General features: G+C 49.1%; 1 protein-coding gene across 19 annotated transcripts in view; it reads left to right on the top strand.

Annotated features, from left to right (window-relative positions):
• SIN3B (SIN3 transcription regulator family member B) overlaps window positions 1-16069 on the top strand; it is a 41406-nt gene that overhangs the window by 1145 nt on the left and 24192 nt on the right. For 15 of the 19 annotated variants that reach the window (XR_014837440.1, XR_014837438.1, XR_014837439.1 and 12 more), the window contains exons 3-5: window positions 648-801; window positions 7172-7372; window positions 11427-11570. Coding sequence is in view for 5 of the 19 variants with exons in the window: in XM_085012460.1 (XP_084868586.1) it covers window positions 648-801; window positions 7172-7372; window positions 11427-11570 (499 nt within the window). In the remaining 14 variants the exon portion in view is untranslated. Of the gene's footprint in view, window positions 1-647; window positions 802-1347; window positions 1413-7171; window positions 7373-11426; window positions 11571-16069 lie in introns of all 19 variants that reach the window. The other 4 variants (XR_014837442.1, XR_014837441.1, XM_085012462.1 and 1 more) reach the window with 1 other exon arrangement.

Raw genomic sequence — 16069 nt, 5'->3', positions numbered from 1 at the left:
CCAGACCCACCTTAGGGGCAGAGGCGGGACCAGAACTGGTTCTGTCTGACTTAGATTCGCCAGTGTCACATCCCCTCCGTGCTGCTTCTCCCTCTAAGGAAACAGGGTAGGGCCCACCTGGTTGCCTTCCACAGGCACAAGGCTAAAGCCTTGGCCCTGACTGCAGCCCTGAGGGAGACCCCATCTCTGCCCTCCGATTCTTATGCCACTTCCATACTTGCATGGCCTTTGCATTATAGTCAGTTGCTGGGAACAACTCCAGTGTCATAGTCCATCTCTAATTCATGCGAAATGGAGGAATTTATCTCCCCTTTAGAGGGTTTTGACATGTCACTTCTTGGAGCCCACAATTTAAAATTGGCTCTCCTGACATTTTCAGAACCTAGCACATGTGCTTGCAGTGTTTTGGGAGCCGTGCTGTGTACATATTCTGTGGATTTTGCCAGGAAGGCACTGGGAGCCCAGGCCTGGCTGCCTTAGCAGCGGATCACCACCAGCAGAATCACTCCAGTCACATTTTAGGGTGGTTGGTTCTTTGTCCGTTGAGAAGCTTGTGACATGGCACGGTTAAGGGAGTCACGAGTAGATTTCTCTTTTAATCTGCTCCCCAGGACGCCTCTGCCCACTCTTGTTCTTCTTTGTTCTAGTATCGATACTCCAGGAGTCATCCGGCGAGTGTCACAGCTATTCCACGAACACCCTGACCTCATTGTCGGATTCAACGCTTTCCTTCCTCTCGGCTACAGAATAGACATTCCCAAGAATGGCAAGTTAAACATACAGTCGCCTCTGTCGAGCCAGGTATGCGGCTGCCGTGGTTTGAATGATCTGACCTTAGCACAGCCCACCCTGGTACGCAGGCCGGGCAGCGTGTCTCGTGTACTTCATTGCTAGAAAGGTGGTGAAGATCTGGTCTTTTTCCTGAAATGCTTCTAACGCAAATCAAAATAGATCAAAACACCTACCCAGGCAGGCTCTGCATCCCAAATTGATCCTTTTGGCAGATTTAAATCAGGAGTGGATGTGTTTGTGCGTGCCAGGGAGGCATTCTTCTAACACAGTTTTATGTCCAGTCAAGATAATTGTGTCCACAGTCACTGAAGTCTTGGTTGGAGGTTCTTCCTCTGAGTGCCTTAGGCAGGCCTCACTTGTACTTGGGCCTGTGGCCCCTTCTGATCACCCTCAGTGCCACCCACAAAATAAAAGCAGCAGAGGTGCATGTGTGACTAGCCATTTTTGTTGCTGTGCTTCATTTACCTGCTGACAGGATCATTGACTGAGCTCAGGCTTGTGGCTTTGGTCCCTTCTTTCTTAAATGACAGCTTGCTGCCTCTTCTGTCTCTGCAGTCCCTCCTTGCTTGAGCTCACCAGACTCCCTGAGAAAAAGCCTGTTTGAGCTTTACTTTTCTAAGGTAACCATTGTCTTTTTCTCTCCTCGACCCTGTTGCCGTGTAAGGCATAACACTTTGCTGTGGGGGTGTTGTCCAGGGCATCATGGAGTGTTTAGCAGTGTCCCTGGCCTCCACCCACTAGATCCCCACCCAGTCAAGACAGCTAAAAATGTCTCCAGACATAGCCAAGTGTCTCCTGCGGGCAAAATTACTGCGTTGAGAACCACTGGTGTAAAGGAACCAGCTCTTGCAACCTCCTCCATCTCTGCCCCAGGGGTTTTTGCGGGGAAGGTAAAAATCTACTCTGGAAGCATTTTGTAGGTTTCTCCTCTGATAAAGGAGATTGCAGAGTGTCCTATCAATTAAGGAGTCAGGATTTGAAAAGAGAACAGCAAGAGGCAGTGTGGCACTGGCTGGTCCTTCTCCAAGGGGGACTGGCACATAAATTCTGCCTTTTCTCTACGCAAGGCAAGCTCCACCATCAGCACATTGTCTCATTAAAGCTGAGGAGTGTGTATGTTTTAAAAAGGAACTTGGAAGGCTTCAGCCACTGAATTCCAAAAGGCTTCCATTTCATATTTGCAAATGGAGCCCCAGGATCCAGAGGTAGCGCTTCAGCCTCCAGATGATAAAAGCCTTAGCGGAGATTAATCTTCAGAACAATCACAGCCAGGGGAGGAAAGCAAGCTCATCTGCAGCAGTGGTGCAGGAGCGTTTTGCCGGATCTGAAGCGCTGCATAAATGCTGGCTGTCATTACCATCACTCTGCTAAAAAGAGCCAGAGTCCAGGGCCTAAATTGCACTCTATGTGTGGAACTCGCCTTTCTCAAGCCCTGTTGGGGTGCTGCTCTCTGGGCTGGATCTCCCCACGAGCCTCACCTTCCCTTCAAGAGCCCTAAGGCCCTGGCCACTCCACAGCTTCAGGAATTGTTGGAGAGATAAGGAGACAAGACCAGTCTGTCTGCCCCTGGGTGGATTTGGTGACCGCAGGTCTATTAACTCAAAGAGAGGCTTGATGAGAATTTTCCCTTAATAGCTACTTACTAGGGTTTTATAGTCTGGCTGTAGCCCGGCAGCCTTAGATATGGCCCCTTCCTCCTTTGGAGAGGGACAGCCTTTCGTTCCCTTGGGGCATGTGCCGCCCACTTGGTTTCAGTCGTGTACACAGATCAGCCACGTTTCCAGCCCTGCTTCACTCCAGGCACAAACAGGATGTCTGCTCAGCTTCCTAGAGGCCTTTTTCGGTCCATGGTACCCTGTGAACTTTACAGGGCTCCCTACACACCAGCACCCTGGTAATTTTTTTTTCTATTGGTTTTTCCAGCTTCATTGCTTGGAAGTAGAGCTCTGAGAGAGAGAGAGAGAGAGAGAGAGAGTGTGTGTGTGTGTGTGTGTGTGTGTGTTGCCATTTTTTAATTTGTCATGAGTCCTGACAACTACAGACAAGGAGAGAGTAGTTCTTAGGTGCCGAGGAGGAAAAATAAGTCTTGGCCTTTGGGGGGCCCTTTGTGCACTGTTGCCCTTGGGGCCAGATCATTCTTTCTCATGGGGACCATTCCATGTGCTTGAGGGTGTGAGCAGCATCCTTGGCCTCCACCCACCTGATGCCAGTAGCACCCCCTCCCCCAGGTGTGACCATCTAAAACATCCATAGATGTTGCCAGGTGTCCTCAGGGCGCAGTATCACCCCAGTTGAGAACACTGGTCTAAGGGGAAGATAGATGTATGCTGTGATGTGGGCAGAATGGCCAGAGAGGGACGGGACCGTGGCAGGAAAAACGTCTCCTGGGTGGCTGTGGCCTCCTGAGTAAACATCTTTTGGGGTCTGGTTGGCCTCAGTTGTAATGTCACCTCCTCAGAGAGTCCCCTATACCCACCCCTATGTCCTTTCACATCACCCTGTTTTATGTGTTTCAAAATAGCATAGCAAAGCTGAGAAATAAAAAAAATCCACTGTTTCTCGTTGGTTTCCCTTCTCCTGGCAGACTGAGTCCTTCAGATCAGGCAGGGCCACATCTGTCTTGTTCATGACTGTCCCCATTCCAGAACATTAGAGGGACAAGATCCTGGATGTTGGTGGGAAAATGATGAATCTAGGCTCCTGGGCTCGCTTAGAGGGAAAGAGATAAACCTTGAAGTAGTGCTTGTAACATAGTGACTCCTTTACATTCAAGAGAGGCTGCCATCTTCCCTCTGGGGAGGGTCATTCAGAAGTTCAGTCTGTTCCTGGCAGCTCACTGTGTGCTTCAGGGTGATGAGCAGCCATTGAGCAAGTGTGTATCACCCCCTTTGTGCCAGACACTGGGGTTCATTTAGCATCTCTCTTGGGGCGCTTGCATGGTCCAGGTGGGGACTTTTAGGAGACATGTATGGACAGATGGACTACAAGAGAGAATTCAGCACAGCAAGCAAGAGACAACAGGGACTAGGCTTGCAGAGGTGCTTAGGCAGGTGCTAAGTAAGGGAAACAGGAACCACGTCCGTATCTTGCAGGGGAGTCTTCCTGCTGGGGGAGTAAAGCTGAGGTGGGAACAAGTGGGTACCTGAGAAACACCCTGGAAGCTGGTGGGTTGGGGCCCCAGGCAGAGAGTAAAGGAGGGAGGATCCAGGAGCCTGGGAAGCCAAGGCAAGAGTTCTGGAAAGGCTGCTCCGGCTGCAGTGCCAGAGCTGGACTGAGCGGGCAAGAGAGGCTCTGGGAAGCCAGGGGGAGGTGAGTGCTGTGTGAGCCAGATGGAGGGTAGGGTGATGGGGGCCAGGGGTGGAGTGTCAGTGAAAGGGAGAAGTCTAGGGGTGGTTCCAGGTGCCTGAGCCCCTGGATGAAGGTGGCACCTGCTGATATGAACAAGGCCGGGGGCAGTGGGGGTAGGTGAGGTGGGGGAGCCACTCTGGGTTTACAGTGTCTCTTTGAGGCATCTCTTAAGTATCCAAGTGGGACACTCAGATGGGCAGGTCAGCCATGGAGGGCAGCTCATCAGTGTCTAGGAGGCATTTCTAACTGTGCCTGGTCAAGGCCACCCAGGGCAGGCAGAGAAGACAAAAGCCTGGATTGTTCTAGAAAGTATAGCCCAAGAGTTGGCAAACTGTGGCCCATGGAACAGAGCCAGCTTATTTTTGTATGGCTGCTGTTTTTTACGTATTTCAGATTACATTAAAACAATTTTTTTAATTGTAATATTTACATAACATAAAATTCATCATTATAACCTTTTCAAAGTGTCCAATTCAGTGTGTTTTAGTATATTCACAATACTGTGCAGCTACCACTACTAATTGCAGAACATGTGTTTTCCCACCAAAAAGAAACTACCTCCCAGTTTTCCCCCTTCCCCCAGCCTCTGGCAACCACTAATCCTCTCCCTGTCTATAGGTTTTTCTGTCCTGGATGCTCCATATAAATGAATCATATACTATATGTCCTTTTGTGTCTGGGCTTTCTTCTCCCAGTATGATGTTTTTGAGGTTTGTCCATGTTGTACCAGAGTTTCATTTCTTTTTTTAAGGCTGAATAATATTCCACTGCATGGGCAGACCACATTTTGTTCATCTGTTCATCAGTTGATGGATGCATGGGTGGTTTACCTTTCGGCGATTGTGAACAATGCTACCATAAACATGTATGTACAGGGCTTTGTTTGAGCACCTGTTCTTGGTTCTTTGGGTGGATACCTAGGAGTGGAATTTTTCAATCATGTGGTGACTGTGTTTAACTTATGCGGAATCACCAGACTGCGCCAGCGGTCGCACCGTTATTGTCTGGCCCCTTTGCCAAGCCCTGGTCTCCAGGGGTGGTTCTCTATCTTGTCACAGTGACTCTCACTCCGGGAAATTCGAAGAGGCACACAGTGCTTGCCCCCTCGTAGTGGCTGCTCCCTCGCCGCTGCCCACCTCCTTCCAACTCTTTCCACTACCAAGCCTGTGTACCTTGAACGAACACAAGTGCAGACCCCTGTGGGCTTAAGCAAAGGTAATCAGGAAGAGCATCCCTGAAGTGTCATAGAACAAATCTCTGTGCTGGGAGAAATAGTAGTTGGAGTTGTGACTGTTCTGGATCTTTTGTGTCTGTTTTCCTCAGCTCATATTTCCTAGAGTTGCCTCTGCACCCACTCTTAGGGGCTGAATTATGCCCCTACCCCACCCCCCAATTCATATCTTGAAGTCCCAACCCTTAGTATCTCAGAATGTGGCTGTGATTAAAGTAAATTGAGGGCATTAGGATGGGCTTTAATCCAGTCTGAGAGGTACTTTGGACACATGGAGAGACCCCAGGGATGTGTCCGTCCAGAGGAATGACCCTCTGAAGACACAAGGAGGAGACGCCTGACTGCTAGCCAGGAGGCCTCAGGAAATACCGACCCTGAGCTTGGACTTCCAGCCTCCAGAACTGTGGGGAAATCCGTGTCTGTGGTTGAAGCCACCCAGTCTGGTATTTGTTGTGGCAGCCCCCACACACTAGAAGACGCTCTTAGGTGCACCTGGCAGAGGTGTCTTATGATGACAGCTCTGTAGCAGTGTGCCTGATGTTCCCTGCAGTCTGAGGGTCAGCTGTTGGTGCCAGATGCAGTGCCAGGCACCACAGGGGATGGAAACAGTGGACTCAGTGTGTTCTCTCATCCATCCGTCTCTTCATCCATGACAGTGGATGAAGTCCACTCTGTTCCAAGCACTGTTCCAGGCACTGGGCATACAGCAGTGACCAAAATAAAATCCCTGCCATCCTGGAGTTTGCCATCGGATCAGGGATGGACAGACAATGAAATAAATAAAAGAATTACCTATAGGAAGGTGATACATGCCGTGGAGAAAAATAGAGCAAGAAAGGGCTCAGTGTGCTGGGACGCAGGGTGGTTTTACATTGGTGCCAGATGGTTCTGGAAGATTCGCTGAGAGGGTGTTGTGTAAGCAAAGACCTAAAGCTGAACCAGATGGATTCTGACCATCCTGAGACCCAGATGGGGACCTGCAGGATGCCAGGGGTCGCTCTTGACAGCCCAGACGTGGTCAATGGCAGAGGGAGGCCATCCTCAGGACCCCGCATAAAATTCCAGTTTGGAAGCATAAACATCACCTCCCTTGAGGGGCGGCCCTGTCCCACTGTGAATTAGGATTCCAGCTTCCCAGGAGTGAGATGTGCATCTCTTTTCTATTTTTATCTGTATTGACAGAAGAACACATAAATGGAGGGCATGGATGACTCAGAGCCCAGCTCTTTTCTCTCACGTGACTTGCCCCGGGCTTAGCACCAAAAGTCCCGCAGCCCTGGGCAACCTGTTCAGTGGTCCTCCCTTCACCTACAGGGTCCCAGGTTCATACCTGCGGACAGCAGGTGCTTTCACACCTGAAAATAGTCTTGTTGAAATGGGCTGACCAAAGGTTTGGGAAGATTCTGCTGTAAATGGTCCAAAACTCTGTTCCGAAAAGGATTAAATAGTCCACTTTTTATAAATTTCTCCTGAATGCTAATTTTTCCAAGTGTGGAGTGTATGTCACGTCTTCATGTTCTTTGAATCTATGGGAAAGGTAGAGCAGGGGTGAGTTCATGAGACTCCCAGGAACATGCGGGCACTCAGAATGCCAAGGAGGGGCTGTCTCTGTTCTGGGTGCCCTCTCCCTGCTTGCCTTCCTCCAGGCCCCTGGAAGGAAGCTTTTCCTGCATCAAAGTAAAAAACTTGGCTCTTTGCTGAGTCTTGCCTGTTCTCGCTCACAGTGGCTCAATCTGGCGTTCCTCACAATCTGTTCCCGGTGTCGAGCCCGGCAGTAACTCGCTGTCCTGTCGTTGTCAGGAGAATTCGCACAACCACAGCGACTGCGCAGAGAACTTCAAGCAGCAGATGCCATACAAGGAGGACAAACCCCAGGTGCCCTTGGAGTCAGATTCCGTGGAATTCAACAATGCCATCAGCTACGTGAACAAGATTAAGACCCGCTTTCTAGACCACCCAGAAATTTACAGGTCATTCCTGGAGATACTGCACACTTACCAGGTACGAAGCCTTAGGTCACACTTCCTTGCGGGTGTTTGTGGCATCATGCAGTATCAGGTGCGTAAGAAACATTCGGATTTTTTTAGCTGAATTCATGATATCCTATAAAATTCTGTTAAACTGGGTTTTTAGGTTTTTCGTTTCTTCTTTTTTTTTTTTTTTTGCATTCTTTTCTATGGCAAAATGTATGTAAATATAAAACAACCATTTTTAAATGTACAATTTACGGCATTTAGTACATTCACACTGTTTTGTAACCATCACCATCATCCATTTCCAGACCTTTCTCATCTTCCCAAACTGGAGTCTATCCCCATTAAACACCCCTCATTCCTCACTCCCCCAGCCCCTGGCACCCATCCTCCAGCTTTCTCTATGAATCTGACTACTCTAGGGACCTCATATGAATGGAATCATACAGTATTTGTCTTTTGTGACTGGCTTATTTCACTCAGCATAATGCCCCCATCCATGTTGTAGCATGTTTGAAAAACGTCATTTTTAAGGCAGAATAATATTCCATTGTATGGCTGTGTCTCATTCTGTTTATCCATCCATCAGCGGACATGTGGGTTGCTTCCACATTCTGGCAGTTGTGAGTAACGTCACTGTGGACATGGGTGTACACATACCTGTTGGAGTTCTGTTTAATTTTGATTTCAGTTTGCTCCTTGAGACACCTCTGCACCCTCACTGGGAAACACACATTAGAGGACGAAGAAAGAAGAACCCAAGAAGATGGTTTTTATAAGATGACTTAGTTACTGTTTAGACAGTAGAGCTACCCTTTATTTATGCTGATTCCAGCTGGGCTTTGTGCCAGGTACTGGGTCGACAGAGGTGAATGGTTGCTGTTGCTTAGAAGGTCAGTTTAGAGGTGGAAGAAACTGAGACATGACTGAAGTGGAAAAGAATGGATGTGTTGGGAGAAGTGTGTCAAGGTTAAGAGCTGCCGACCCCATGGGGGAGGGCGGGTCAGGAAGAGGATAATCAGGTTGAACCTTGACAAATCTTTGAGAACCAACAGGATAGACTCTCTCTTGGTGCTGGGAATGGCCTGTGCAGAGGCCCAGGGGCCAGAGCAGGCAGCTGGCTTCAGGAAACTTGACAGGAAGTGCAGGCGGGCTGGTGGCAGGGGACATGGGTGTCATGCAAGGAGTTGGGCCGTCATTCTTACCCAGGCATGGAGTTTCTGATGCCTTTAATTTTGCTAAGCCACAGAACCCACTTTTTAAAATGAAATCCTCTGCACAACCTTGATAAGAGAAATAAAGAAGTGGGATTCTTTTTAGCATCAGTGTTTGGTATCAGATTGATGGTATTTGCTCCCTGTAAACCCAGTGGAGCTGTTCTGATGCTCTAAACATTTGCCAGCAGTGGTGCCGGTGATGTGTGCAGGCCCGTCAGCCTCATGTCCAGCGTCTGCACAGTCCTTGTGCAGCGTGAAGAATATATTGCTTCTCCCAGATGAGTGGCTGCAGGTGGCAGCTGTGAACATCAGTCTGTGTCAAGGTTAATGGTTGTGATGAAGTGGGTTTATGGGTCCTTCGCAGATTCCATGGAGTCCTCACATTTCAGGCCGGAAGAATCCTTAGAGGAAAGGCTGGGAGATATCTGTTCTCTTGATGGGAATTGGGCGCGGGGTGCAGAGAAGTTAGAGTGACTTCTCCAAGGTCATAGTGAAGAGCCACAGGTTGATTTGCAGAAATCATGAGGGAGAAGGTACGGCTCAGGGTTCTCCAGCCAGAGCCACGGGGAGTTGGTTGGAAGCGCAGCTGCTGGGGCCTACCCTCAGAGTTGCCTCCCAGGTCCTGCCTGGCATCTGCCTTTTCAGCAGGCTGCCTGGTGACTTCTTCAAGAGGAGCTGGAAGTGTGAATTTCTCTGTGAGTTATCCTAATTTTAGAACTTTGGCTCAGATTTTTAAAACACAGCGTGATGCCAAAACAACAGCTCTAGGGTCACATGTTACTTGTTTTTTGTTTCTTTGTTTGTTGTTTTTTGTTTCTATTGGGCCTCAGTTCAGACCTTAGGTCTGCCCACCACCCCCTCTGAGCACCTTCCCTCACCTCCCTGAGCCTCAGGATTCTAGTTCAGAAAATGGTTGTAATGCTGGTGGTGCAGACCCCGATTGAACACGGTTAACTGAGGTCACTGAATCAAGCACAGCACTTGCCTCCAGCCAGCCATGCGCTGCTGTTGCCCTTATACAACTTCGTACGTCTGTCGTGTGCCTGGATGAACACAGCCAGTTCTGCCCTCACGTCCCCACAGATGACTATGCTCTGCAAACATGCACCAACCATAGGGCTTACAGGAAAACGGGATCAAAGCAGACACTCAAAAACTATGTCAGTGACATGTTCAAAAAAGTTAGGCACCTACTAGAAACCAGTAGCGCCATTGTACACACGTTAAATGGCTAAGCATGATATGGATGTTGCAGCACATTCAGCACTTGACCTTGCAAGAGACCTGAGCTTCACCTGTGGACATGGGTGTGGGAAGGTTGCAGGCTTTGAGTCACCATGAGGAGGTTTCCTAAAAATGGGGTAGGATGTTGTCACCCCAGATGGGGTGGTCGGGGTGGCTCCTCACAGCTGAGGGGGTACTTAGATGAGAGGGTGTGTGTGTGCGCGCGTGTGCATGCGCTCGCACATATAAGGGTGAGTCATGTATTCCCGCGTGGCTGGCTCAGCCTGGTGTACTTTTCCACATTCCCCTCATGTTGTTCTTGGACAAAGTCCTGCTTAAGCAAAAACAAAATCTGTGTCCCACTCAAATCCTTCCCTAGTATGTATCTCAAACAGGTTTGTGTTAAACTGACATTGGAGCAGAATTGTCTCTGTGGGGAAATTCCAGGAGGTGTGCACCCGGGTCAGAGGGTGGGCGTCCATCACCTGATCACACCTGGCGCCACGCTTCTCTGGAGCGCTGGTGGCTCCAGTCTTCCTTTCCGCTTTAGAATGAGAGCACCCCGTCCCCACACCCTCATCGCCAGTCCTTTTCCTCTTTGTTAGTCTGATGAGCACAAATGCCGTGACACTGTTTTAAATTGTGTCTCTTCAAACATGACTCAATCTGATTACTGTTTCATCTGTGCAGAGATGATTCATATTTATTCTCTAAACTGAGTGGTCTTTGCCTGATGTTTTTTGGCTTTCAAATATCCCAGTAACTTTGGGTGGGGGAAAGTGGAGGCAGTTTTTTCTCCCTCCTAAAGAGGTACTCTCCGTGCTAGAATCAAAAACTAGCTTTTGTTGGGGTGCAGAGGGCCAAGAGGGGAGGCACGCCAAGGGCTCCCTGTTCCTTTTCTCTTCCCTCGTGCAGCTGCAGAAGGGGCTGCCAAAACCCTGCCGTGTGCTCTTGGGGGCCCAACACCAGCGCCTCTTCCTCTGTCACCTCAGGTGTAAAGCTGACAGGGACTGGCTTCTGACACCCGAGTTGAGTTCTGCCCACCGCTTCCTGCCCTCCTGGCCCGGGTCCTCTCTGGTCCTTATTAAGCTCCATGTCAGGCCAGCTTCCTTCTAGAGTCTTGGTGACTCAGGGCAAACAGGTCCCTTGGCCTGTAAATCCCTTCCCTTCCTTCTTCACCCTCTTCCCCTCCTAGGCCCAGCACTGGCTCCTCACTCTGCTGGCAGCAGCACGAGGCTCCCAGACCTGGCGAGGACCACGGGGTTCAGCCCTGACTTTGCACTTCCCCAGCCTCTGCTCGAGGGTGTGTGAGGGCTGTGGCTGGTTCTTCCCCCACCATGTCCCTCCACACTCCCAGCACAGCCTCATCCATGGCCGGGCTCAGGCTGTGCTATACAGCAGGGTCAAGACACAAGCACACAGAGCTGTTCTCCAGAGCAAGGTGGGGGAGTTGGCGGGGGTCTGCAGGGCATCAGTGGGCCCCTCTCTCCTGGTGGCAGGAGTCATGGGCTCTGCCCGCTGATTCTCTTTTGTGAGTTGTCACTCTGTCTCCTCCACAGTGGGATGTCTGAGTGTCACAGCAAGGAGTGCCTCCTGGTTCCTTGGCTAATGACCCCTTTTCCCTTTCCTGAAAATCGGCAGAAGGAGCAGCTGAGCACGAAGGGCCGTCCATTCCGAGGCATGTCTGAAGAAGAGGTGTTCACTGAGGTGGCCAACCTCTTCCGGGGTCAGGAGGACCTGCTCTCCGAGTTTGGACAGTTCCTGCCCGAAGCCAAGCGGTCTCTGGTGAGTACAGAGCCCCTGCCCCAGCCCATGGTCACATTCTCCTCAGCCAGAACCCCACTCCTCAGTGCAGCCCCCAGGGCCATGTCAGGTTTGTCCACTTCCCCAGCACACTGGGCTTCCCCAGAAGCCGGACCCAGCACAGACACTCACGGCCCCCAGAGCAGGCTCACATCCACACTGATTGGAGCAGTTCCTCACAAGAGCTGCTCTGGACACACGGAGGTGGTCAGGCTGGTGGGGAAGGCAGAGGGCATCCTCCCATGGAGACCTGCCTGTAACTGGGGCCCTGTGGGAAGGTGCAGGAAGGGTCAGACTCACCACTGCCACCTCCGAGAGGACTGACTAGAGGTGGGCTGAGACTTGGCAGTGACTGATTGGGGGGCAGGCAGAGAGCTGATAGCAGAGGAGGGGCCTGGGATTGGAAGGTTGGGGGCACAGACCGCACTGTCGGCCTTTCTCTCTTTACTATGACCCAAAGCCTGCTGGGCTTCCCTTTCCATTTTTTCTTTTTTTTTTTTTCTGTTAACTTAAGACTTTTTTTAAAAATGAAGTAAAATTCATGTAACATAAAATTCACCATTTAAAAATGTACAGTTCAGTAGCATTTAGCATATTCGAAATGTTGTGCAACCATTACCTCTGTCTAGTTGCAGAACATTCCCAACACCCCAGAAGGGAACCCTGTCCCCATTAGCAGTTATTCCCCATCCCTTCTCTCCCTAGACTATGGCAACCACCAGTCTGCTTTCTGTCTGTATGGACTTACCTGTCCTGGACATTTCATATAGACAGAATCATACAACATGTGGCCTTTGGTGTCTGGCTTCTTTCACTCGGTGTAATGATTCTAAGTTTCATCCATGATGTAGCATATGTCAGAACTTCATCACTGCTATGGTTGAATAATAATTCCATTGTGTGGGTGGACCACATTTTGTTCATCCATTCATCCATTGATGGACACTTGGGTTGTTGCCACCTTTTGGTAATTGTGACTAGTGCTGCTGTGAATATGTGTGTTCAAGGATTTGTTTGAGTCCGTTTTCAGTTTTTTGGGGTCTATACCGAGGAGTGAAATTGCTGAGTCATATGGTGACTCTATGTTTAACTTTTTGAGGAACTGCCAAACTCTGCCACAATGGCAGCATCATTTTACGTTCTTACTAGCAATATACTAGGGTTTCATTTTCCACATCATCATCAACGCTTGGAATTTTCCTCTTTAAAAAAATTTATAGCCTTTTAGTTGGCATAAAGTGGTATCTCAGTGTGGTTTTGATTTGCATTTCCCTACTGACTAATGATACTGAGCATTTCATGTGCTTATTGGCCATCTGTTTATCTTATTTGGAAAACTGTCTATTCAAGTACTTTGCACATTTTTTAGTTTGTCTCTTTGTTATTGAGTTGTAACAGTTCCTTATATATTCTGGACATTAGTCCCTTATCAAATATTTTCTTCTATTCTGTAGATTGTCTTTTCACTTTCCTGTTAGTGTCCTTTGATACACGTAAGTTTATAATTTTGGTCAAGTCCAATTACTTCTTTTCTCTTTCATTGCTCATGCTTTTAGTGTCAGATCTAAGAATCCATTGCCAGATCTGAGGTCATGGAAATTTACCTTTAAATTTTCTTCTAATAGTTGTATAGTTCTGGCTTTTATGTTTAGGTTGGTGATCCCTTTGAGTTAATGTTTGTATGTGGTGTGGGATGGGGTCCAGCTTCATTCTCTTTTATGTGGCAATCCAGTTTGTTGAAGAAACTGTTCTCTTTCCATTGCATGGTCTTGGCACCCTTGTCAAAAATTAATTGACTGTAATAGTGTAGGTTTATTTCTAGACTCTCAGTTCTAATCCATTGATCTCCATGTCTCTCTTTTGGCCAGCACCACACTGTCCTGAATACTGTAGCTTCGGAGTAAGTTTGAAATCAAGAAGTGGGAGTCCCCCAGCTTTGTGCCTTTTTCAAGATTCTTTTGGCTAGACAGGGCCCCTTGCAATTCCGTATGAATCTAAAGATTGGCTTTTCCACTTCAGCAAAAAAGGCCATTGTGATTTTGAAAGTGACATTGCATTTTTCAACTGTTTTGGAGAGTATTGCAATCCTAACAAGATTAAGTCTTCCATTCCATGAATACAGCATTTTCCTATTTATTTAAATCTTTTCTTTCGGCAGTGTTTTACAGTTTTCAATGTGTAAGTCTTACACACACGCACACACACACACACACCCAGTTAAATTTATTCCCAAATATTTTATTCTTCTTATTGTTGTAAATGGGATTTTCTTCTTAAATTCATTTTTGGATTATTCATTGCTCATATATAGAAACACCACTGCTTTCTTGTATTGATTTTGTATCCTGCACTTTACTGAATCCATTTATTAGCTTTAATAGTTTTATGGATTCCTTACGATTTGCTAACGGAAATAGTTTTCTTTCTTCCTTTCCAATTTGGATGCCTTTTAATTCTTTTTTTGGCCTCATTGCTCAGCTAGAACTTCCAGTATTCTGTTGAATCAGAGTGGTGGGAGCAGGCATCTCCTCGTCTTATTCCTGATCTTAGAGGAAAAGCTTTCTGGTTTCCACCATAGAGTGTGATGTGAGCTGTGGGGTTTTCATAAGCACCCTGGGGTTGAGGGAGCCCCTTCTATTCCTAGGTTGTTGCACAGTGTGTTTCCTCTTTTTGTTCTTCCTCTTGCTCTTGATGACAGCTTGGGATGTGAGCACGCAAGAGGTCCTCCCACCTCCTCATGCATCACCACTACCTCTCCTGGGTCCTGCTTCTGTATGAAGATTCAGTGGGGGGTGCAGGGCTTGGGAGGGCAACAGGTCTTGATGGAAGGGGCTCGGGAGGTGACAGGAGTCTAAGTTTGGATGCCATTCAAGACTCTGGGTCAATCAGGCAGACTTCCGGTGTGTGGGTTATAGTCTCCAGGACACCACACCATCCCTAAGTGGGGATTCCACTCAGAAACACCTGACTCAGGAGGTTCCTGTAGTGGCTCAGCAGTAACAAACCCAACCAGTATCCATGAGGATGCAGGTTCGGTCCCTGGCCTCGCTCAGTGGCTTAAGGATCCTGCATTGCTGTGAGCTGTGGTGTAGGTCTCAGACACAGCTTGGATCTGGTGTTGCTGTAGCTGTGACATCGGCCGGCAACTACAGCTCCAATTCAACCCCTAGGCTGGGAATCTTCATATGCCATGGGTGCGGCCCTAAAAAGACAAAAGCAGGGGGAAAAAAAAAAATAGAAACACCTAACTCAGAATCAGAGAAACTCTGAGCCTGTCCATGGGACTGACATCTAGTCCAGAGTGTTAACCAGCCCTCCCTGCCCTCCTAGAGCCTTGAGCATCCTAGGGGCTGGGCAGAGCCCTGAGAACACACAGTCTGGGCCCCCTTGGGCACCTGGCGCTACAGGCAGGCTTGAGCCAGCTACGTCACCTCCCGGGCCTTGTGTCCTTCTCTCTCACAGAGGACTGACCAGCCATTCTGGTGAGGTGGGCATTGAGCTACTGTCCTTTAAATGCTTCTCATGGGGCCCGACTCATGCTCAGTGCTCCAAGAAAGAGCAGCTGCAGTTGTGTTGGGAAAGCAGGTTTAGGATCCAGGCTAGTCAGTTTCATACCCTCCTCCCAAGGCCTCCTTCTGCATCTCTAGGACCAGGCTGCCACCTGGCCTCCTGGAGGCCCTTGGGGAATTGAACAAAGCCCTACACTGGGCCTCTCAGGGTCCCACCCTTGAGTCTGGCTTTCTCTCTGAGTCCACTATCTGCCCCGCATCTCTCTCTGAATTTCAGAATCCCTACTTGGTTTTTTTTCCTCCCTATTCCCAAATAAAATCTTTTGCTGTCCTAGCATCATTCTCACTTTCCTTCTCTGTATATGCTCCTGCTCATCAAAAACCCCTCATTGGCTCCAGGAGCCACATTGCCAAGGAGCAGAAGGGTCTCATCACCTCCCTCTCACTTCATACCCTTCTTGTCTTGCCACAGCCCAAGGTTTTTGGGCCTCTATGTCCCTGGGAGCTCAAGCTGCATGCTGTCACCTGCTTTAAAGCCCTGCGTTGCCCCCTTGTGGATAGGCTTCAGCTCTCATCCTCATGGATCTGAGTCCTAATCTCAGTTCTCACTTTGGCATTGGCAGCTCTTCCCCCAACCCCATCCATGCAGGGATGTGTGCACAGTGGCATCCCCAGGTGGCCTTCCCAGAGTCATCGCTGTCAGCATTGTGTGGTCCAGGAGCAGCCCACCCTCATGTCCTCAGGGAGAAAAGGCCTGGCTGAGTCCCCAGACAGTTTTCACTTCCCTGGAGGACACACCCTGCCCACTTGAGACAGTGGCCCCAGCGTTGACAGGAGGTGGTGGGTGCAGCACCTGGAGCTGGGGCTTGTGATTGCACACCTGGTTCACATCTCACTTTGTCCCCTCCTTGCTGCAAGAGCCTGGCAGGTTGCTTCCCCAAACCTCAGCTCTCTCATCTAGGAGGCAGTGAT

Source organism: Sus scrofa, chromosome 2, assembly GCF_054392235.1.
Source record: "Sus scrofa isolate SSC_HxYL_T2T_F1_AM1 chromosome 2, Sscrofa_HxYL_maternal_Yorkshire_Landrace_v2.0, whole genome shotgun sequence".
Lineage (NCBI taxonomy): Eukaryota > Metazoa > Chordata > Mammalia > Artiodactyla > Suidae > Sus > Sus scrofa.
This window is presented reverse-complemented; position numbering and strand designations above follow the sequence as displayed.